At 34.9% G+C, this 25,036-nt stretch overlaps 1 protein-coding gene across 2 annotated transcripts in view; it reads right to left on the bottom strand.

Moving 5' to 3' along the window:
• RNF17 (ring finger protein 17) overlaps positions 1–25,036 on the bottom strand; it is a 154,751-nt gene that overhangs the window by 83,013 nt on the left and 46,702 nt on the right. For both annotated transcript variants that reach the window (XM_035003771.1, XM_035003770.1), the window contains exons 12-18: positions 24,220–24,406; positions 23,171–23,339; positions 20,751–20,941; positions 19,750–19,891; positions 6,138–6,291; positions 3,552–3,667; positions 2,455–2,575 (exon numbers count right to left, since the gene is read on the bottom strand). In XM_035003771.1, the coding sequence (XP_034859662.1) occupies positions 2,455–2,575; positions 3,552–3,667; positions 6,138–6,291; positions 19,750–19,891; positions 20,751–20,941; positions 23,171–23,339; positions 24,220–24,406 (1,080 nt within the window). The remainder of the gene's footprint in view (positions 1–2,454; positions 2,576–3,551; positions 3,668–6,137; positions 6,292–19,749; positions 19,892–20,750; positions 20,942–23,170; positions 23,340–24,219; positions 24,407–25,036) is intronic.

Below are 25,036 nucleotides of genomic sequence, written 5' to 3' on the forward strand. Positions count from 1 at the left end.
TATCTGCAAAGGTTTACAGCTTTTATAAGAATGGCACAAAGTTTAACACGACAAAAACTCAATCTAGAATCCTCAACTAGAGATTGGAATCTGGATTTTTTTCCCCCCATCCCTAGGTTTTTAGGACAAACCATCTAACTTTTAACTTCTTTTAGAATACATACATATTGGTTACTTAAACAAGTAGATCTATTTAGATCTATTTCTTAAACTAAACTGGGTAAAGTTTACATCTCATATGCCTGTTTACTTACTTATGGTACATAGCACAGAGAACCTGCCTAATATGTATCTGAATAAACAACAGAGTAATTTCTTTAGGAAACACATACTTCAGTGCACTCAACTATGCACTGAATGCACACTTCAATGCAGTTTATACCTACACCTTCTACACAATAGCAGCTGGTAGCTGCAGGTCAGAATGATGATTCCAAATAAAAAGATAAAGTGTTACCAGCATCTTATATTATCTAGTCATAAAAATATTAGAAAACTTTTTTCAAGAGCCTAAAAATGATTCCTGACTACTTTTCAATGGACCAGATATATATCATCTAAAAATAAAAGACTAAGCAATGCTGAGACTCAGTTTTCATCTCCTTACTTTCCATATCTTGTGTTCCCTTTAATTCTTTGACTTCGTATTTCCCATATATAGTTCTTTATTCCAACAGGCCCAACTTTCCATATGTTCTGTACCTTTACCAACTTCCCTACTCTGCTAATTAAAATTTAAATAACGCTTGCTTTATAAGGTAACAATGCATATTAATGGAAGGCTCCCCTTCTCATCTTTAATGTCCTACACTCTCAATCTCATCATTGTGCAGGTTAATGGGGTAAGATCTTCTAGATTTAAGGAGTGCCAGAAGGCCCTGCTCAAACAAATTATCCAGCATAATAACTATGTTATGGCTAGTGTTTGGATGATATTGGTATAACAAGTAAGTAAGTACGAAAAAGAAGGAGTCAAGAAAGAAACCAAGTCAGGTCTTGATGCTGTCCACGGGAGCTAAAACCAATAGAGGGCGGGGAGCTAAAACCAATAGAATAAAATACCAAAAGCAAAGTTGGTAAGCAGAATTATCTAGGTTAAAGTCAGCTCAAAATCAGCGGAGATTACTCAAGGACTAAGAAGCCCTTAATTTACTGCTCACATCAGAGAAGCCTGATATAAAAATGTTATTGACTGAGGATGCAATATCTATAACCACATTCCTCTTTAAAGAAATTATTTCTTCAGAACAATTTCTCATATCAACAACATGGATAAATTATCACTGATACGCCATCAGTTCCCGGTTATATAACCTTGAGGAGCTGATCACTGAAGCTGCTCATTCAGTCTTCTCACTGTAACATAAGCTAACACTCTTCTGGTGGTTGGGTTCATTTAATGGTAGTATGATAAATGTGAACAAACAGATATAGTAAAAATTACCCTGGAAATTCCCATAAATCAACCCTAAGTAAACATAATCTTGTGTGTCTTGCACTAATACTTACTAAGACCAACACAGCCAGATAAATAACAGACTCCCACCACTCCCCAACCCCTGCATCTAAACCCCTTGGGGCCAGACAGGTTTTAGAACTTCAAATTGAGAAAAGCTACATAAAACATATATTGCATATTTTATAATACCCCCAGCAGATTCTGAGGCAGCAGCCTACAAACATACATTACTATCCTGAAATGGAATATATGAATATTCACTATAAAGGAGATAAAGATTATATATATCTTCATGTCAATTCAGATCAGGTTTTGCCTCTCAACTTTTCATTTCCAGAACACGGTGGGTTACTAAATTGGAGCTAGTGGTCAGCCTGTATCTTGGACCCAAACTACTCCAAAAAAGAAATCTTTTTTTTTTTCAAAATATGGGAAGAGCCTACAGTTGAATGCACTTAAGTCAAATGAAATGAAAAAACATATGAAAACTATTTAACAGTTATGTCCCACCTCCCCTCACTTTCCTGCACATTAAACTTTAGCATTCATCATGCCAAAATCAGGATAGAGCCCTTGCAGAAATGTAACAGAAATAAGAGAAGCTAATTTCTGGCTTTAAGGCTTTCCAGAGGCCATGTCCAGGATGACTTGATTTTTTTTTTTTTTTTTAAAGATTTTATTTTTAAGTAATCTCTACACCGAATGTAGGGCTTGAACCTACAACCCCAAGATCAAGAGTCACACATTCCACCAACTGAGCCAGCCAGGCACCCCTGGGATAACTTGATTTTTTAATGGCAATTTTTGCCTTGTACTGATTTTATACTCTAGAGCCTGCAACTACATCCACTATACCTAATTCTCAATAAATGTGCTCTCACTACTCTTACTGATGACACATTGAATTTATTCTAAGATCTGGCAAATGTTGTATTATAATGTTATTCTTATTATATATAATCACATAGCAAGAAATAAAAATGGAAATAGCTTACTAACGACTGAACATGTCATAAATTTATCTTGAGTCTTTTCTTCAAATTTTTCCTTAGCTTTTTTGGACCACTGCATTGTCCTTATACATGGTTCAATATAGGCCAGCTTACATTTAATTGCCTGTGTCAAACAAAATTGCACCATTAAGAAAAAGTAAAATTTCTAGTTATTTTAGAATTAAAATAAAATTTTGTATGTGTCAAAAAACTCTTTTTGAATATATATTTGGAAAATAAATGTGCAAAAGGTATTTATAAAATATTTTATAAATACCAATAACTGGAATCAATAGAGCATTTGGTTGAATTATTGCACATTCAGACACTGTTATAACAAGCATCTACTGAAAGAATTACAGATACTTATGATATACTGCTAAATGAGAAAAGCAGGTTATAGGACTATTTGTCTAATCCTGTAATTGTTAAAAACAGAAGATGCATCTTAGAATTATATTTATAAAAAATATTCAGTAGTTCTAAATGATTCCTTTTTGTTTATCTATATTTTCAAGTTTTTCCTACAATATTTTACCCATTTTTAAAATGAAAAATATTGTTTAACAAATGTCTAGGTGTAATGTGAGTTAGAAAATAAGCCCCATTAACCTTCCTTGTCTTCTGGGGAATAGGATTCTAAGAGAAGGATAATTTTTTACTTATTCTTCCAGACTTCCCTCTTTCTCTTGGACATGTTATATATACTTAAACATAAATGGAATTGCAATAAAAATACTTCTATGATGAGATTTTTTTTACACAAGATAACATCATCTTCCTACCACATTATACAGGTATTTCAAAATAACATTAAGAGCTGCAGACCAGCAAATACTTAAAAAGACACAAACATACATACACATATATATTTATAATTAATGCTTATTTCCTAAGATATACATATATCTTAACAATTTATGGTTGCTATATAGGAAATTACAATAATGACAGCAACTCTTTTTTAGATTCCACGTTATCAAATTATTTACAGACAAAAATGTTTTTTAACAGGGCAATTCTATGATAAAAATGATTTCTAAAAATACTGTCATATTTGCGTAAGATTCTAACCCTATGACTCACAATAAGTAGATTACCTTCTCTGGGGGATTTAGAAACTCATCTTTTATTTTACGCATTTCTTTAAGTGTTATTTTTGCAGTATTGCCAAAGTCCACATATTTAACTTCAACTTCACGATGTCCAGGCAATCCTTCAAAAATTATGAAATTAGAAATCACAAACTTGGAAAGAAAACAGAGAATTATCTAGCAAAATTTAGATTGACCGTCAACTATGTTAGAATACTTTTATGATCAACATACAAGCTTAATACTTTTTTAATATAAAAAATATTTCTAATACGTGGGCTTACAAAAATCAACATAATGCATAGTTGTTCAGATTTGGTGAATGAGAAATTAACAATTTTAAGATATCCAAAGGACAATCAAAATCAGGATAACAACACAGCTATCAAATGTTAGCTGTTGTGGCCTAAAAGTTAGGCGTTAAGACTGACTGGGTCAGAATCCAGTGAAATTCCATGTGACTCTAAGCAAGCTAATCACTCTTTCTAAAATATTACTCTGAGCAAGTTTCTTTTTCTCTCTAAGCCTCATTATTTCATTTGTAAAACTGGCATACCTATAGAATCCAATCTCACAAGACTTTTTTTTTGAGGATTCACCTATTTAAAATAATTTGCAAAACACCAAAGTAAGCATGCATTTAATAAATATTTACTGTTAGTCAAGACAGGTGATTAAGGCAAAAGATTTAATAATCAAACTAAAGATTCATTCATATGATGATACTTAACTGAAATTAAAAAATATTATTTGGGGGAATATTGTGAAAAATAAGCAGAGACAGACCTCTATGTCAATCTAGTCCCTATATTTTACAGGATACCAATGAATCCCTTAAGAAGTTCAAACACATGGAAGTTTGAATAAAAACCTATCACACTGACCTTTTTGAAAATACTCAAAATATATGGTTGACTTTAGCCTCTCTTAGCACACCTATGTATAATTCTACTAAAATGGTTGCTATCATTTTCAAATTTAAAGAGTAGTACAGTATATATATTTCAAAAATGGAAGAAGTACAGGCATTCTCTGCTCCTTAGCAGAAGTGGAAGCAGATGGAACACACTGGTACTCAAGAGGACACTTCAAGCAACTTAGGCCATGTGATAACTGGTATCTGAAGTAATTGAGAAGACACATGTTACCATAAGTCTAAGAAGGTGAGGGAATCCCTCCACACTTCCACTGGAATTCTCATGCTAGAAGGATATTCTTAACTGTACTAATGCCATTACATTCTTATCATTCTTCAAGTCTCTGAATGGAGATATAGTTTTAGACAAAACAAACAAATGGACAGGAGATAAAATTTAAAGAACATTTTTTACCCAAATTATCAATCATGTATGAGAGTAGAGTCAGAAGACATGAAAGGTCTCAAAATTTACCTCCATTTATTCTGAGTAAACAATTAGAAGATGCTCCCCCAAAATAGGGGAGTAAACTGAAGAGGTAAACATGGGATCCATAAAACAAGGGATCCAATACAGCAAAACAAAGTATATTGCCAAGTGAAATAAATTCCCTGCATAACAAAAGTCTAATAAGCTTAGAGGACTAGCAGTCTAATTGGAAAAGATAGAAGGATGTTTTCACTGCTAGGAAAAAAAAAAAAAACAACTAACATTACCTGAAAAGTCAATCGTGTGGAAAATTGTTTTGAACAATCAGGAAAATGTAGCCATAAATAAAAGAAAGTGAAAATCTGATGCATTAACTTGAAACAGGAAAGTATTCTTTATGACTTGGTGAAAATATTTATATTGAATATGGATTAACTAAAATTGTGATACAGCTATGGGGATGGGGGGGGAGGGCATAAAAGAGCTAGAAGAAATCTAAAACTGCTATCTACCATAATAAGAATAGATGACATAACACAAATTAAAAAAATAAGAATAGATAATATCTAAGAGTAAAATATCAAAAAAGTATTACATATTTAGAAGAAATAACACAAATAAATACCAAAAGCAACAGCTGAAAGAATTTAAAGTATTTTTAAGTAATGTCTACACCCCACATTAAGCTCAAACTCACAACCCTGAGATCAAGAGTTGCATGCTCTTACAACTGAGCCAGCCAGACAACCCTAAAATATTTGCCTTTGAGGAGTGCAGTATAAGTTGGTTAGCACCATTTAACTTTTTAAATAAGGCAGACATTAGAAAACAACAACAAAAAAATAGTTAAGACCTAGTCAAATCAAAATCTAAGGACTCAGAGATTCACCTCCCAACATTACCACTAGCTTTTTAAATTTTTTTTTTTAAAGATTTTATTTATTTATTTGATAGAGAGAGTGAGAGAGCACAAGCAGGGGGAACAGTAGAGGGAGAGGGAGAAGCAGGCTCCCCGCCAAGCAGGGAGCTCGATGCGGGGCTCGATCACAGGACCCTGGGATCATGACCTGAGCCGAAGGCAGACGCTTAACCATCTGAGCCACCCAGGCACCCCCCGACTAGCTTTTTAAAGATAACTGAGCAAAGATCAAATAATATCACTTCCATGATTTAATTTGTACCAACTCAAATGGTTTCAGTTTTTAAGCATAACATTTCCCTGTAGAAGTAGTATGCAATTTCCTACCAATAACTTTTGCTCGGTACCAAACTCCATCTTCAAATTTAGCTACACAGGCTTGACCTTGAACTGGACAGAGGATTTCCAGATTTTCTCCATCTTCACTTTTATAGAATTCCTCAATTGTCTTTAGCAAAAATAAAAAATCCAGGCTCTCTATCTAAGAAATAAAGGGATTAAAACACTATAGTTTCAAAGAAACAAAATTTAAATGTGGCATGTATTATAAGCACTGCTTATAAAATTACTGGAATCAGACAAATCAATTGTTATGTAATTTATATTTGAAATATTTTATTACAGAAGCAGTATATAAAATTAGCAAATATGGACACAACAAATTTTTTTAAAAATCACATTTCTCCAGATATCTTAAGTGTATATCCTTCCAGATCCCTTTCTTTTAAATTTAAATTCTATAGCCAACATATAGTACATCATTAGTATTTGATGTAGTGTTCAATGATTCATTAGTTGCATATAACACCCAGTGCTCATTCCATCACACACCCTCCTTAATGCCCGTCACCCAGTTACCCCATCTCCCCCCCCCACCTACCTTTTTACAACCCTCAGTTTGTATCCTATAGTTAAGAGTCTCTCATGGTTTGTCTCCCTCTTTGATTTCTTGCCATTCATTTTTCCCTCCCCTCCCCTATGATCCTCTGCGCTATTTCTTATATTCCACATATGAGTGAAACCATATGAGCACGGTCTTTCTCTGCTTGGCTTATTTCACTTAGCATAATACCCCCCAGTTCCATCCATGTTGATGCAAATGGTAGGTATTCATCCTTTCTGATGGCTGAGTAATATTCCATTATATATATGAATCACATCTTCGTTATCCATTCATCTGCTGAAGGATACCTCAGCTCCTTTCACAGTTTGGCTATTGTGGACATTGCTTCTATGAACATTGGGGTGCATGTGCCCCTTCTTTTCACTACATCTGTGTCTTTGGGGTAAATACCCAGTAGTGCAATTGCTGGGTCATAGTGTAGCTCTATTTTTAACTTCTTGAGGAACCTCCATACTGTTTTCCAGAGTGGCTGTACCAGCTTGCATTCCCACCAACAGTGTAAGAGGGTTCCCCTTTCTCCACATCCTTTCCAACATTTGTTGTTCCAGATCCCTTTCTGATACACACACAAACTTTCCATATTTTTTAAAACAAAAATGAGATGATCTTTTACTTGCAATTTGATTACAGTGTGATAATTTGCATTTTCCATCAATTCTCACTTTTGTTTCATTAAGTATTCCTATTAGTACTTTTAGACCACATTTAGATATCCCTAACTGGCCCAAACTGGTATCAAATTCAAGACTACACATTATATCTAGTTATCTCAATAAATCTTTTAGGATCTAGTGTAGTCTTTTTTTTTTTTTTTTTTTTTAATGACTAGGTCTTGCTGAAGAGAGACTGTTATTTTTCTGCAGAATGCCCCATCTTCTGGATTTATATGGTTACATCCTCATGCTATTATATAGCTTGTTCCTCCATTAAATGGGGTCTGTCTCCTGAAATTTCTCCAAAGCCAGAAGTTATATCTATAGGTTTGGTGGATTCAAACCTTTTTTGGCCAGAATACATTTTAAGTGTACTTAGGTTACAATACATCAAAAGACATGATATTACTGACTCAGTATTAACATGCTAAGATTCACCTACAGATTGGGGTGATGATTCTGATCCCTCTATTGTACAGTTGTGTTTTTACCCTTGTATCCACCAAGTAATTCATTTAATAATACTTTGGCATTATATGAATGTCCAGTTTCCCATCAACCTTCCATCAGATGGTTTTAAAGTGAATTGATCATTCTTTAAATCAGTAATTTCAGTAGGGTTTGTGAAATGACTACACTGAATAAACTAGAGATTTCTCTTATTAATAAATAAGACTATTTGGTTACTTAAGTTCTTAAAGTTCCTATAGTATCTAAAACATTGTTCCTCCACCAAAAAAAAAAAAAAAAAAAAGACAGAAAAAAATCCCCAAACACCAAGAATGTCTGATTATCTCTCTAAATGCCAATTCTTAAGGTTAAAAAATATTTTAAAATCTATTTCAAATGGCAAAAAATGAAGTTTTTCTTTTTTAAGTATTATAATGCAAGCGGAAATTTTGTGAATCTGTCTTTTCTTGTTATTTCATTTAAATTACTTTAAAAACTTCAAATTTTTAAAATTTTTATTTCTAAGTAGGTTTTATTCATATTCTTCCAACCAAAGTGAAGTGAAAAATTCAACAGAGGAATGACATCAGCAAAATAGCATACTAGGAAGCTCCAAGCTCTTGTTCCCCTACAGAAACACTGGGGAAAAAAAAAAGAGAGAGAGAAGCCATATGAACTTTGTCAGAACTATGGAAAAGTCAAAGGTTTATAGCAACCAAGCAAACACCCAATCAAGCTCCTGGCATTCAGATAAATCTCTGTCAAAACATTTGCTGAACACAAGCTAAAGGAACAGAGACTTAGGTGATCACATGCAAGGAACAGTGTTTGCAAAAATAGTTTGAAAAAGTCTCAAAACTAACCAACCACTGCAGTCTTCAACTATAAGAAAATCCAGCAAATCCCAGGGAGGTGGGGACCTTATTTTCAGAGTTACCACATTATAATAGTCAAATGACCAGTTTTCAACAAAAAATCAGAAGAAATACAAAGAAAAAGGAAAACATGGCGCATTCATGGGAACAAAACAGAAACCACCCTTGAGGAAGCCCAGATAAAGGACATACTAGACAAAGACTTCAGAGCAACTGCCTTAAATATGTTCAAAGAATAAAGGAACATATGGATAAAGAACTAGAGGAAACCAGGAAAACAATAAAGGACCAAAATGAAAATACCATCAAAGAGACAGAAATTATAAAAAGGAATCAAACAAATTCTGGAGCTGAAAAGTAAAATAACTGAAGTGAAAAATACACCAGAGGGATTCAACAGCATATCTGAAACAAGCATTAAGAAAGGATCAGTGAACTTGAAGATAGGACAACTGAAATCATTAAGTGGGGAAAAGAAAGAGTGAAGGGAAGAGAGGCTAAGGGACTTGAACAGAGACCAAGGGCACCATTAGACATACTAATATACACATTATGGGAGTTCCAGAAGGAGAGAGAAAGGAGCTGAAAGATTATTTGAAGACATAATGGCTGAAAACGGCCCAAATTTGATGACAGACATGAATCTACAAATCCAAGAAGGTCAATGTTATGAGTTGACTTGTACCTCCAGGATATGTTGGAGTCATAACCTGAGAATGTGACCTTATTTGGAGAGCCTTTTTTTTTTTTTTTAAAGACTATTTATTTGACAGAGAGAGACAGTGAGAGCAGGAACACAAGTAGGGGAGCGGGAGAGGGAGAAGCAGGCTTCCCGCTGAGCAGGGAGCCCAATGTGGGGCTTGATCCCAGGACCCTGGGATCATAACCTGAGCCGAAGGCAGATGCTTAATGACTGAGCCACCCAGGCGCTCCCTGGAGACAGAGTCTTAACAGATAATCAAGTTAAAATGAGGTCATTAGGGTAGGCCTTAATCAAGTATGATTGGTGTTATTAAAAGAGGAAGATTTAGTACAGAGACAAACACAGGAGAATGCATGTGAAGATGAAGGCAGAGATGAGGGTGATGCAGCAGAAGTCAAAGACCACTAAAAATTTCCAGCTAACCACCAGAAAGAAGGAGAAAGTAATGGAAGAGATTATTACTCACAGTCCTAAGAAGGAAAATACCCTACTGATACCTTGATTTCACACTTCTAAATTCCAGAACTATGGGACAATAAATTTATGTTCTTTAAGCCACTTAATTTGTGTAACTTTGTTATTGCAGTCCTAGGAAATGAATACACATTTTGGTTTTGAGAAGTAGGTGTTGCTGTAACAAATACCTAAAATGTGTGTGTGACTTCAGAATTAGGTAATGGGCAGAGGAGAAGTTTTGAGGTGCTTGAATGGAAAAAGTCCAGATTGCCTGGAAAAAAATTTTGGTAGAAATATGAATGTTAAAGGTGTTTCTGGTGACATCTCAGACAGAAATGAGGAACATGTTATTGGAAACTGGAAGAAAGGAGATCCTTGATATAAAGTGGTAGAGAACTTGGCTGAATTTTGTTCTGTTGGACAGAAAGTAGAACGTTAATGTTTAGCTGAGGAGATCTCTAAGTAAAATGTTGAATGTGCAGCTTGGTTTCTCCTTGTTGTTTATAATAAAACACGAGAAGACAGAGATAAAGAAAGAATTGCCAAACATAAAGGAACCAGAACTTGAAGGATTTATGAAATTCTCAGTTTATCCATATTGTAAACAATGAGAATGTATACTTAGGACACCAAGGGTGTGGTTGGACACTGCTGAAGAGATTATGGGCAAGTGACTTGTGGATCCAATCTATCATCTCAGTAGAAACACTACCAGCTTGAACTTAAGGGGACAGAGATGGGAAGAAGGAAGGCTGTTGGACTTGTGGGATTTTATATGGAGGAAGTGAGCTGACAGGGCTATCAGCCCTGAACATGTGTTATCTTTCAAGAAAAAGGAATAATGACCCTGGAGGTGGTTCAGAGGCTGGTGTGTCTGCCACTGCCACCAGGAGCCCAGAGAGCACAGGCCTGAGAGGCAGGAGGACTGCCTTATCCTCTGTTCCAGGAGGTGCAGCCTCCTGGGTTCCAGAGCATGAGGACAACCCCTCAATTCCAACAGGTGAGGCTGCTTTCAGGGCTGAGGGGGCAAAGCCACCACCCAGTAGGACTGGAGGGTGGAGCATCCAGCCAATGAAGATGATTCTCAAGTCATAAGAATCTAATAGAATTTGTCCTGCTAGGTTTTAGGTTTGTCTGGTCTCACATATTCAGAGATAGAGAAGAATTTTGCTCCAGCTTGAGTGATACCCTAGTCTTAACCTGTACTTGAATTAGACTATGAGATTTGAGACTTTTGGTTGATGCTATTTAAATATAAGACTTTGGACTGAGAATTGATGCTGTAATGATTGGAATGGGGTGAATGTATTTTGCCTGTGGGAAGTACATGCATTTCTGATAGAGCAGAGAGCAGACTGCTTTGCAAACTGTGTCCTCCCCAAAACATATGTTGGAGTTCTAACCCCAAAGTACCTCAGAATGCAACCTTATTTGAAAATTGGGTTTTACAGAGGTTATCAAGGTAAAATAAAGTCTTAGGCACTAAGACTTTATTCAGTATGACTGGTGTCCTTACTAAAAAAACTGAGACAGACAAGTACAGAGAAAATGCCATGTGAAGAAAGACGAGGAGACTGGGGTGATGAAACAGAAGTCAATGAGTGGTAAAGATCGCCAGCATACCACCAAAATCTAGAGGAGAGACATGGAATAGATTTTACCTCTAAGATCTCAGAAGGAATGAACCCTGCCAACACCTTGATTTTAGACTTCTAGACTCCATCACTGTGAGACCATAAAGTTTTGTTGTTCAAGCCATCCAACTTAAGGTACTTTGTTACAACGGCCCTATGAAACTAATACACTCAACAAAACCCTAAGTAGGATAAACCCAAAGGGACTCACTCAAATGCATTATAATCAAACAATAACCAAAGACGAAGACAGAATCTTGAAAGCAGCAAGAGAGAAGTAACTTGTCATGTACAAGGTATCATCAACAAGATTACTTGCTGATTTCTCCTAAGAAAGCTTTGAGGACAGAAGACAACAAGGAGATACATTTTTTTTTAAGTTTATTTTATTTATTTGACACAGAGAGACACAGCGAGAGAGGGAACACAAGCAGGGGGAGTGGGAGAAGAAGCAGGCTTCCCATGGAGCAGGGAGCCTGATGCAGGGCTCGATCCCAAGACCCTGGGATCATGACCTGAGCTGCTTAAGGCAGCTGCTTAACTGAATGAGACACCCAGGTGCCCCAACAAGGAGATACATTTAAAGTGCTGAAACACAACAACAAAAAACCCTATCAACCGAGAATTACAGATCCAGCAAAACTATCCTTCAAAGATGAGGGAGAAATTAAGCCATTCAGAGAGAAACAAGAGGTGAGGGAGTTCACTGCCACTAAAGGGAGTCCTTCAGGTAGAAATAAAAGGATGCTAGAGGGTAACTCAGAGTCACATGAAGATATGAAGATCTGTGGTTCAGATAAGTACAAGGACAAATATGAAAGCCAGTATTATTTTAATTTTGGTTTGTAACTTCACTTTTATTTCTATTTATTTCTATAAGATAATATCTATTTCTTTAGGATTTAAAATATAAATGCATAAAATTATAAATCTATGTTACTGAGCACACAATGTATAAAGGTTAATTTGTGACATCAATAATATAAAAGGGGAATGGAGCTGCACAGGACTAGAGTTTTTGTGCAATTAAAGTTGGTATAAATTCATATTAATTGTTACAACTTTAGGATATATGTAATCCCTATGGTAATGATAAAAAACTTATATACAAGAGTAAATAAGGTAATCAAAACATGAAACTACAATATTTGCACACCCATGTTCCCTGCAGCATTATTTACAATAGCCAAGAGGTAGAAGCAAACCAAATGTCCATTGATGGATGAATGAACTAATAAAATGTGATATATACATACAATGGAATATTAGCCTTAAAGAAGGAAATCTTCTCACACAACAATATGAATGAACCTTGAGGGCATTATGCTAATGAAGTTAGCCAGCCACACAAAGACAAACACTGTATGATTCCATTTATATGAAGTATCAAAATAGTGAAATTCATAGAACTGTGGTTGTCAGTGCTTAGGGGTAGGGGAAAATGCAGAGTGTTTGTTCAAGAGATGTAGAGTTTCAGTTCTGCAAGATGAAAAAGTTCTATAGATCTGTGCACAACAATGTGAGTATAGTTAACAGTACTGAACTATACATTTAAAAATGGTTAGATGGTAAATTTTATTATGTTTTTATGACAGTGTTTTTCAAAAATATTAAAAAATGACATTACCAAAAAACAACTAAACACAAAAGAGGGAAGTAATAGAGGAAATGGGAGACAAAAAAGCTATAAGATATACAGAAAATAGCAAAATGGCAGAAGCCTTTCCTATTAATAGGTCCTTTATTTATTTATTTATTTTTTAAAGATTTATTCATTTCAGAGAGGGAGCACAAGCAGGGGGAGCAGCAGGCAGAGAGAGAGGGAGAAGCAGACTCCCTGCTGAGCAAGGAGCAGACTGATGCGGGGCTCGATCCCAGGATCCTCGGATCATGACCTGAGCTGAAGGCAGACACTTAACCAACTGAGCCACCCAGGTGCCCCTAATAAGTACTTTAAAATGGTTTAAACACTCCAATTAAAAGGCAAAGATTGGCAGAATGGATTTTTTTTTTTTTTAGATTTTATTTATTTGCGAGAGAGAGAATGAGAGACAGAGAGCATGAGAGGGAGGAGGGTCAGAGGGAGAAGCAGACTCTCTGCTGACCGGGGAGCCTGATGTGGGACTCAATCCCGGGACTCTAGGATCATGACCTGAGCTGAAGGCAGTCGCTTAACCGACTGAGCCACTCAGGTGCCCTGGCAGAATGGATTTTAAAAAATGGCCCAACTATATGCTATTTATAAGATACTCACTTTAGATCCAAAAACATACACAGGTTAAAAGTGAAAAATTAGAAAATGTATTCCATGCAAACAGTAACCAAGAGAGAGCTGGAGTGGCTATGCTATGATCAGACAAAATATACTTTAAGTCAGATAATATTACAAGAAACAAAGAATGACATTATACATTGATAAGAGAGTCAAATCACCAATAAGATGTAACAATTACAAATACATATGCACCAAACATCAGCTCCCCAAAATATAGGATGTAAACATTGACAGAATCGAAGGGAGACAGTTCTTCAATAAAAGGAGACTTTAGTGCTCCATTTTCAAAAACAGAACTACAAAGAATGTCAAGAAGAAAACAGATTACTTGAACAACAGTACAAATCAGTTACACGTATATGTATACAGAACATTCAAGCCAAGAGCAGAATACATTTTTTTTCTCAAGTGCACATGGAACATTCTCAGGATAAACAATATGTTAGGCTATAAAACAAGCCTCAATAAATTTTAAAAGACTGAAAACACACAAAGTGTCTTTCCTAATCACAATGGAAGTAGACTAGAAATTAAGAGAAAACTAAAAAATTCACAACAAACTCGTGGGATGAAGCAAAAGTAGTGCTAAGAGGGAACTTTATAGCTGTAAATGCATACAGCAAAAAAAAATAAATAAATAAACTAACCATAAAACTTAAGGAAATAAAAGTAAAATAAACCCCAAACTAGCAAAAGGAAGAAAATAATAAAGAGTAGAGCTTTGATAGAAAATAGAAATACAATGGGTAAAAAAAACAAAGGTTGGTTTTTGAAAAGATTAACAAAACTGACAAACCATTAACTAGACTAAGGAAAAAAAGAAAACACAAATTACTAAAATCAAAGAGAGTGAGGGAATTCCTACTAATTTTAATAAATAAAAAGGATTAGAAGAGTCTACTGTAACTAGAAACACCCACCTACCAAGACTGAATCATGAAAAGAAAAATCTAAGCAGACTTGTATCTAGCAAGGAGACTGAATCAGTAATCAAAAACTTCCAATAAAGAAAAGCCCTGGATCACACAGCTTCACTGATGAATTCTACCAAACTGATGGTCACCAGAAGGGAGGTGGGTGGGGGGATGGGTGAAATAGGTGATGAGGATTAAGGAGTGCACTTGTGATGAGCACTGGATGATGTATGGAAATGTTGAATCACTATATTGTATACCTGAAACTAATATTACATTGTATGTTAATTAGCTGGAGTTTACATAAAAACCTAAACAAAGAACACGATCCCTTCTTGGCCAAAAAACTGGGGGTGGGGGGGAGAAACTCATCCTAACTCATTTTAAGAGGTCAACATTACCTGAAACTAAAGCCATACAAAGACAGGGCAAGAAAACTACAGACTAGTATCACTTATGAACACTGACACAAAAATCCTCAACGGAATACTTACAAACCAAATTCAGTGTTACATTAGAAGGATTATATATCATGATGTAGGGGGACTGATTCCTGGAATGCAATAGTGGTTCAAAATATAAAATAAAAACAATGCAGTAGACATCAACAGAAGGAAGGAAAAATAAAAACTACGATCATCTCAAATGATGCAAAAACTATATTTGACGACACTAAACATTCTTTTCTGATAAAAACACTCAATAAACTATTCCTAGGAACCTTCTTCAACATGATAAAGGCCATATGGGAAAAACCCACAGATACCATAGTCAGTGGTAAAAGAGAAATCCTTTTTCCCCCTCAGACAGAAGAAAAAGATGAGTTTTCTACTTGTACTCAACAAGATATTGGAACTCATAGCCAGAGCCACTAAATAAGAAAAAGAAAAGGCATTCCAATTGTCAGAAATAAAATTATCTCTTTTTGCAGCTGACATAATTTTATAATGTATAAAACTCTAAAAAGCTCACCAAAAAAACCTGTTAGTGAAGTTATAAGGATCTAAAATGAAGACAGAAAAATCAGTTATGTTTTATAAAGCAGTAATTAACAATCTAAACTGGAAAGTAACAATTCCTTCTACAATACCAGAAAAAAAAAGAATACACTTAGGAATAAACTTAAACAAGGAAGGAACAGACTTGTATACTTATACACCATATCAGACTGCTGAAAGAAATGAAAGAAGACAAAATAAGAGGAAAGACATCCCACATTCACGGACTGGAAGACCTAATACTGTTGACAATACTACCCAAAACAATCTACAATTCAATGCAATCCCATTAAAATTCCGGTGATGTTTCAGGCAGAATAGAAAAACCCATTCTCAAAGTCATATGAAATCTCAGGGGCCCCAAACTGCCAAAAAATCTTGAGAAAGAACAAAGTTGGAGGGCTCACACATCCTGATTTCAAAACTTGTTACAAAGCTATAGTAATCAAAACAGTGTGCTACTGGCATAAGGACAGATAGACCGATGGAATAAAATAGACATCCCAGAAATAAACCTTCACATATATGGTTAACTGAGTATTGACAAGCATGCCCAGACCATTCAATGGAGAAAAGACCATCTTTTCAACAAATGGTGCTGAGAAAAGTGGACATTCACATGGAAAAGAATGAAATTGGACCCTTCTCTCATACCATATACAAAAATTAACTCAAAGTGAATCAAAGACCAAAGTTTAAGAGCTAAAACTATAAAACTCTTAGAAGAAAACATAGGGGAAAAACTTCATAATGTTAGATTCAGCAATGATTTCTTGGCTATGACACAAAAGCACAGGCAACAAAAGAAAAAATAAACTGGACTTTATCAAGTTAAAAAGTTTTATGGATCAAAGAATGCTATCAAGAGAGTAAAAAGGCAACCCACAGAATGGAAGAAAATATCTGAAAATTATATATCTGATAAAGGATTGATATAAAATAATCCAATTCAAAACTGGTGAAAGGACTGGAATAGGTATTTCTCCAAAGAAATTTTATAAATGACTAATAAATACACACGTGAAAAAAATGTATTCAACAATACTAGCCATGCGGGAAATGCAAATCAAATCCATAACGATATACAACTTCATACCCTTAAAATGGCTATTTAAAAAAAAAAAAGTGCTGGTGAGGATGTGGAAAAACTGGAACTCTTATGCATTGTTAATGGAAATACAAAATGGTGTGGCACTGTGGAAAACAGTTTGGTAGTTCTTCAAAAAGTTAAAGAGAATTATAATATTAGCCAGCAATTCCAGAGCTAGGTATACACCCAAAAGAACTTTCAGTGAAAGCAGAGACCCAAATAGACACTTGTACCCCCATGCTTATAGCAGCATTATTCACAGCAGTCAAAAGGTTTAAACAATCCAAGTGTCCATCAACAGATGAATGGGTAAACAAAATATAGTATATACATACAATGAAATATTAGTCATGAAAAAGAATGAAATTCTAATACATGCTACAATATGTAAATATTATGCTAAGTGAAATAAGGCAGACACAGATATTCTATTTCCACTTAAGAGGTACCTAGAATAGATAAATTCACAGAAAAAGAAAGTAGGACAGGTTATGAGAGGCTGTGGGAGGGGGGACATGGGGAATTGTTTAATGGTTACAGAGCTGTTTGGGATAATGAACAGTTCTAGAGATGAATAATGGCAATGGTTGCACAACACTGAGTATTTACTGGTACTGAACTGTACATTTAATGGCTAAAATGAGATATAAGACATTTTATATATGTTTTACTTCAATTTAAATAAAAGGCACTGTAAAAAAATTCAGTGAAAGAAATACATGCAAGTCCTTACTTAGTGCCAAATAAGCAGACTTCCACAACTTATCTGGGGAGCCCTTATAGTGTGGTACAGTGATTAAGATGACAGGCTCTGAATGAAGTTACACTGCCCAGTTCAATCCTGGCTCTTCCATTCTGTAGCTGTGTGACCTCAGGCAAGTTGCTTTATCCCTTTGGCTAGAGTCTCGTATCTACATGAAAATACTATTATCTTTTTCATAGGACTGTTGTGAAGATTAATGAATTATTCACTCATTATGGCCTTTAGAATGAGTTAATTCATATGAAGCCCAGACACAAAGAGATCAAGAAGGATGAACTCATTTTAGTAGCTATCTAAACAAACCCATCAGTCCACATCCAAAATTTAATATGAAATGCCTTTGATCTGAATTTATTTTGTGTTCAAATTCAGAAAATTACCTAGTAATAATGTGTAAATTCTCAGACGTCCACTGTCAGAAACAGGTTTTCTCACAGTATTCTTTTTTAAACATTTAATTTAAATTCAATTAATTAACATATAATGTATTATTGGTTTCAGAGGTACAGGCCTGTGATTCATCAGTCTTATATAATACCCAGGGCTCATTACATCACATGCTCTCCCTATTGTCCATCACCCAGTTACACTACCCCCTCCCCCTCCAGCAACCCTCAGTTTGTTTCCTATGATTAAGAGTCTCTTATGATTTTCTCCCTGATTTCGTCTTGTTTTGTTTTTCCCTCTCTTGCCCTATGCTCCTGTTTTGTTCTTAAATTCCATATATCCATGAAATCATATGATACTTGTCTTTCTCTGATTGACTTATTTTGCTTAGCATAATACCCTCTAGTTCCATCCATGTTGTTGCAAATGGCAAGCTAACATTTTTTTGATGGCTGAGTAATATTCCATTGTGTGTGTGTGTATGCATGTATATATATATCACATCTTCTTTATCCACTCATCTGTGGATGGACGTCTGGGTTCTTTCCATAGTTAGGCTATTGTGGACGTTGCTGCTATAAACATTGGGGTGCAGGTGCCCCTTTGGATTACTACATTTGTATCTTTGGGGTAAATACCCAGTAGTGCAATTGCTGGGTAATAGGGTAGCTCTACTTTCAACTTTTTGAGGAACCTCCATATTGTTTTCCACAGTGGATGCACCAGCTTGCATTCCCACCAACAGCATAGGAGAGTTCCCCGCCAACATCTGTCATTTCCTGACTTGTTAATTTTAGCCATTCTGACTGGTGTGAGGTGGTCTATTCCAAAGCTGTAATCATCAAGACAGTATGGTACTGGCAAAAAAACCAGATACACAGATCAGAATAGAAAACCCAGAAATGGACCCTCTACTCTATGGTCAACTAATCTTTGACAAAGGAAAGAATATCCAATGGAAAAAGGACAGTCTCTTCAACAAATGGTGTTGGGAAAATTGGACAGCCACAAGAAGAATGAAACTGGACCATTTCCTTACACCACACACAAAAATAGACTCAAAATGGATGAAAGACCTAAATGTGAGACAGGAATCCATCAAAATCCTAGAGGAAAACACAGGCAGGAACCTCGTTGACTTTGGCTGCAGCAACTCTTGCTAGACAGGTCTCCAAAGGCAAGGGAAACAAACAAAGGCAAAAATGAACTACTGGGACTCCACCAAAATAAAAAGGTTTTGCACAGCAAAGGAAACAGTCAACAAAACCAAAAGACAACTGACAGAATAGGAGAAAATTTTTGCAAATGACCTATCAGATAAAGGGCTAGTATCCAAAATCTATAAAGAACTTATCAAACTCAACACCCAACGAACAAATAATCCAATCAAGAAATGGGCAGAAGACAAGAATAGACATTTCTCCAAAGAAGACATCCAAATGGCCAACAGACACATGAAAAAATGCTCCACATCACTTGGCATCAGGGAGCTACAAATCAAAACCACAATGAGATACCTTCTCATAGTATTCTGATGTCAGGTCTATGCGTTTTCCTACTCTCTAGATTTCATAAGGTGGCAAGAAACACATATATTAGGTATCCTTCACTGTCCTTTCCTTCCATATTTCACTAATTTGCATGATGAAGAGTTCCTTCAATTTACAATGAATCATGTGAATTTCTCATTTATAGTTGCAGCTAAGAAACGTAAATTTACAGAAGGTTGACAGTGGTCGGTTTGCTCTAAAATTCATACTGGGTATTCATTCCCATTATACATTTCTACTTAAAATTTGAAAAAATACTTTGTCTCAAAGGAATACTAAATACTTACCAACTGAAGATAGAAATCGGCAGGACTATTTATATGACAAACCATAACTGAAAGATCTGTCATTTCTTTAGGCAAAATAGGTGGGTGATAGTATAAAGTCATATTCTTTTCAGAGTGGCTTCTTGGTGATTGCGACCTAAACCTGATTAAAAGCACAATCAAAAGCATAAGCATGCCATTTTCTTAAATTCTTTCTTCTCTCAGCAGCTTGGTCTGAAGAAAGGACTTACTGATTTATCTACCAAGGGTATTCGCTTTTCAATTTCTTTTCTAATACATTTCTTGGTATTGTCTCCAATTATCAAACCAGGTTAAATAAGATGTCAAGTCTCAAAAATCAGTAATTGACCTTTGAATTTGTGTTGGGACATTTTTGAGCCAGGCCTGTATCTTCTACTCAAAGTCTCTCTCCTTTCAGGAATTGACAACCATGTACTATGGTAGCACTGAGTGAGGCCACCTGAGGGGTTTGCATGACTCCATCCAGCTCTAATACTACTTTTATTTTTCCACAATGAGACCTACTTGGGTCACTTCTAGAGTCATCTCATCACTCAGGACAAAAAGTATCTTTCACTATCTCTATCGTTAGTCATCTTACTTTGTTCATCAGTGATGGGGGTGGAGGAAGAAACTTTATTCTAGATTCACACATTAAATACAGAATGGTGATCATGAACTTATTCCAAAGGTTAGAAAATTTAAGTCAGAAACAAACTATAATTCTTAAAACCCTTGTGGAGGTGTTTGTGAAGTTATGAAGAGTCTAAAAAATGTTCAGTATCTACAAATAGTTTTTTTTGAGTTACCTTAATTTCTCTATTTTCTTAAATTATCTGAATGCAGTTTTCAGACAACTGTACTTAGAAAACTCTGGTAGCAATATTTTTAACCCCTTAGATTACATTCACTTTAGAGTCAGTCCATAGTATTTAAAGGTAAACTGTTATTCCAATTTAGAACTATAATCTCAAAAGTATTTGTTTTAGTAAATTACCTACCTTGCTAACTCCATAAAAACTAATGCATCTCTAAGAGACACAGGCATATCACTGCTTATTTTATTTGTTGGTGGTTTCTGAAGATCTACAATTAGCACACCATCTTCTTCTCTAAAAACTTTCATTAAAACAGCCTTGTTATTTACCATTTTCAAAAATTCTACTTTAGCTTCTTCTCCCCAGCCTTCATCCTGCGGAAAAAATGAAATTCCAATGTACTTAGTAATTACAATTAGCTCTATGGTACAATACTCTGGATTTAGGTTTTATTTTATTTATTTTACAACCAAAGTCTGCAAACTTGAGCAAAGGGACTCAACCACATATACTAAACAATAGCGAGGGCCAGAAGCCCAAGGTCAGTGTTTATGTATGTACAATATATGAATTTTTTTTTAGTGAGTTCTATGACCAATGTGGGGTTTGAACTCATGACCCCGAGATCAAGAGTCACATGCTCTACGAACTGAGCCAGCCAGGTGCCCCAAGATCTTTGATTTTTATGAACAGTCTCAAGGTGTCCATTAAGCTGTTGTATTTTAGAATTTAGTTTCACTTCTGAATATTAATATGAAGATTATAAATATTCTGAAATAAAATATATGATTTTTCCACTTAAATAACACAAATTCAAAAGGTAATTTTGAGGTGCCTGGGTGGTTCAGTTGGTTAAACATCTGCCTTCGGCTCAGGTCATGATCCCAGGGTCCTGGGATCAAGCCCCACATTGGGCTCCCTGCTTGGCAAAGAGTCTGCTTCTCCCTCTTCCTCTCCCCTCCCCGTCCCCGCTTGTGCTTTCTCTCTCTCTCAAATAAAGAAAAAAAAAGGTAATTTTGAAAGTATAATGGAAGCCATGTGATGTAATCAAGATATTTATAATCATTATTGGTTAACTTAGTTTCCATTTAACTAGGAATATATGAGGTATATGCTACTTAAATAATAAGGAAAAATATTCACCCGTTAAAAAAACTTTTAAGTTGATCTTTGAACTTTTAACTTCCCATACCTAAAATAAATTTCAAGGGTTAAAACTACACATTCCTGGTGTTAAGTTCTTTATATATTTTGAATATTAACCCTTCATCAGATATATCATTTGTAACTATCTTCTCCCATTCAGTAGGTTGCCTTTTTGTTTTGTTGATGATTTCCTTCATTGTGCAGAAGTTTTTTATTTTGGTGTAGTCCCAAATATGTTATTTTTGCTTTTATTTCCTTTACCTGAGGAGACATAGCTAGAAAAATATTGCTAAAGCCGATGTCAAAGAGATTACTGTCTATGATTTATCTAGGACTTTTATGGTTTCAGGTCTCACATTTAGAAATTTAATTTTGTTTCTTTTTGTGCATGGCATAAAAAAGTGGTCCAGTTACATTCTTCTGCAATGCAGCTGTCCAGTTTTCCCAGCACCATTTATTGAAGAGATGGTCTTTTCCCCACTGTATCTCCACTGTCATAGATTAATTGATCATATAAGCATGGCTTTATTTCTGGGCTCTCTATTCAGTTCCATTGATCTATAAGTCTATTTTTGTGCCAGTGCCATACTGGTTTTTTTTATTACTTTGGTTTTGTAGTATATTTTGAACTCTGGAATTGTGATACCTCCAGCAGAGTTGGTGAATCACTATGTGGTATACCTGAAACTAATGTAACAGTGTGTGCCAACTATACTCAAATTTTTAAAAAGCTACATGTTTCTTAAAAACAAAAAATAAAACCTCTTTCTAAAGATTATAAAGTTTACTCAGAAAATGCAAAAAAAGTATAAAAGACAAAATTTAAACCAATTTTACCATTTTGAGGAAAACACCAGTGCTAATACTTATGTTTCCTTTTAATTTTTTATTCATTTGCTCATTCTTTCAAATATCTGTTTAATGCCTATCATGTGCTAGGTAATCTGCTAAGCACTGGGAATACAATGATAGGTAGAGACACGATTCCTTCTTTCAAAGCCTTCATAATATAACCATTTAATATATATTCTTACACACAATTCCTGTCTTGTAAGAGTTTTTAAGTCTTGCTGGGGGATGAATATAAATAAATAATACAAAGCAGAATGCAATATGGGCTACAACTAATGAATGAAGTGCCATGAAAACAGTGAAGAAATTTACAGAAATACACGCCATACTGTATTTTAAAATTTATTTTTCTCTCCATATGTGACTCAAATTTAGTGGTTTATTTGGACTCATTCCAAGGATATGTTTATTCATTCTTACATATTTATTCAACTCAATGTCCCATTAAGAATGTTTCCAATTATGGACTGATAGTTTATTATGCAAAATGTATTTACCAAAAGAATTGGTGCCTTGAACCTATACTTTGCAATCTAACTGGCAATACATAGCTAAAATTGAGATATTTAGCCCCCGGAAGAAGAAATAATTTAACGCTCACTTACTGAATTCTGTGGAACAATGTCTTTCAATGAGCATGGCAGTGCTAATGGCTGGATTTCTTTCAGCAGCCCTTCAATATATGGTTCAGACTTCCTTAGAACTGGGCATAAGTCATTTAGTACTATATGCTGCTCAGCAGTGTGTTCTGATCTTGTTTGGGTATCACCAACCCTAAAAGAATTCAAGTAATATTTATTGAAAATAATACTTGACACCCAAACTTGCTTTCCCCCATAAAAGCTATGCATTTCTAAGGATATGCTCCTGAAGCTAAATCTTCTAGAAAGTTGTACTCTAATTCATGCTTTCTTATTACATAGATTTAATCCAGATTTTATAAGCACACACACTACTTTTATCTATAGAATAAAATCTCAATTGACTTTATCTGAATTGTCTTTCATATATCTATTCAAGTTTAGACTTAAAGGGGATAATGATGCCCCCAAACAGAAACCTATTTATTTATAAAGCTATGACCATTAAATAGTTAGTGACCATTCTATGTAGTTAATACTGGTCCTTACTATAGAAACATTTTCAGTTTTATTTTTATTATTTATTGTTATTTTTGTTTTATTTTCCTAGAAGACTGAGGGAAATATTTTTGAGTACCTAGGGTTAGACACTATGCCACTTTAATATGCATTAATTATAGAAATCAGATTTAAAATTCTACTCAATCATCCTGCAGCTAACTGTAATACTTTATTTAAAAGAAATATTTTTGTGCATCATTCTGTTTTGAAGCAACATAGAAAAGTACTTAAGTTTGGATACATCAAAAAGCTCCTTTTCCAAAACAACAAAACCCACTCCTTTTCCAAGCTCCTCATGTAGTAACACTGATAAATGGTAACACTTGACTAATTTAGTAATTAGTAAAACAAATAATTGAGCAAAATAAAAAGTATATGCCTTAGAAGTAAAGAATGATAAATTACTCCTTTCTACTCCTTTCCAATTTCCTTTATTCTTTAGTATCTTACTCCCCTGATAACAAATGTTTCTAAACAGGCCAGGAACACATAATAACTATAAAATATCATACCCTGCAACAATTAGGACTTCAGAATTTCCAAAATCTACCATGAATATTTGTATTAGTCCAACTTCATGGACTGAGAATTTGGTTGGACTACAAAGTTTTCTATTTTTACTTTCTATTGGAATTAATTCAGTGATAGTTCCTCGACACCACATTCCATTTTCAATACTGTTGACAAATATTCTTGCACCTAAATAATGAAGAAGACAAATCATTATTAGTGTTTATGGAGAAAAATACCTAATAAGCTCTAATTTATGAACATGTATATTAGTTCCACCACTAAGAAGTTTTAATTCATTTATTTACTAATGACATAGTATATGTCAAGTGCTATGAAGGTAGTATATTGTGATAGTTCCTGTTATATAGCTAAATGGGGAGGTAAAAACAAAGTTACCAGTCTCTTATTGAGGACCTATATTTTATGAGCTGTAACAAAGATGAATGAGACTATCCTGCCATCAAGAAGCTCAAGAAAGGAAAAGATATAGGCAAGTAAATGACTGTACGTACAACAATAAAGACTTTCTACCCTATGCATACATACACATACATGTACAGATATATACATGCTGAAATTTATAAAGTTCTTTGGTAGCATAAAGGAAGAAATGATTACCTTCTCTTGGTAAAGAGGAATCAAAGTAAAGAAACAATGAAAGGCAGTATGTGACATGCCAAAATTAAATTAATACACAGTGGAGTTCAGAGAAGAGGAAGATGAACCAAGGACCTAGCAGCAGAGAGATGAGATGAATTACAAATTAATAACCAGGAAAAAAGGGTCAAGGAAGAAAGAGGCCTGAATTTGAATGCC

Source organism: Mirounga leonina, unplaced genomic scaffold (genome assembly GCF_011800145.1).
Source record: "Mirounga leonina isolate KUSES-001 unplaced genomic scaffold, KU_Mleo_1.0 Mir_127, whole genome shotgun sequence".
NCBI classification, from domain to species: Eukaryota; Metazoa; Chordata; class Mammalia; order Carnivora; family Phocidae; genus Mirounga; species Mirounga leonina.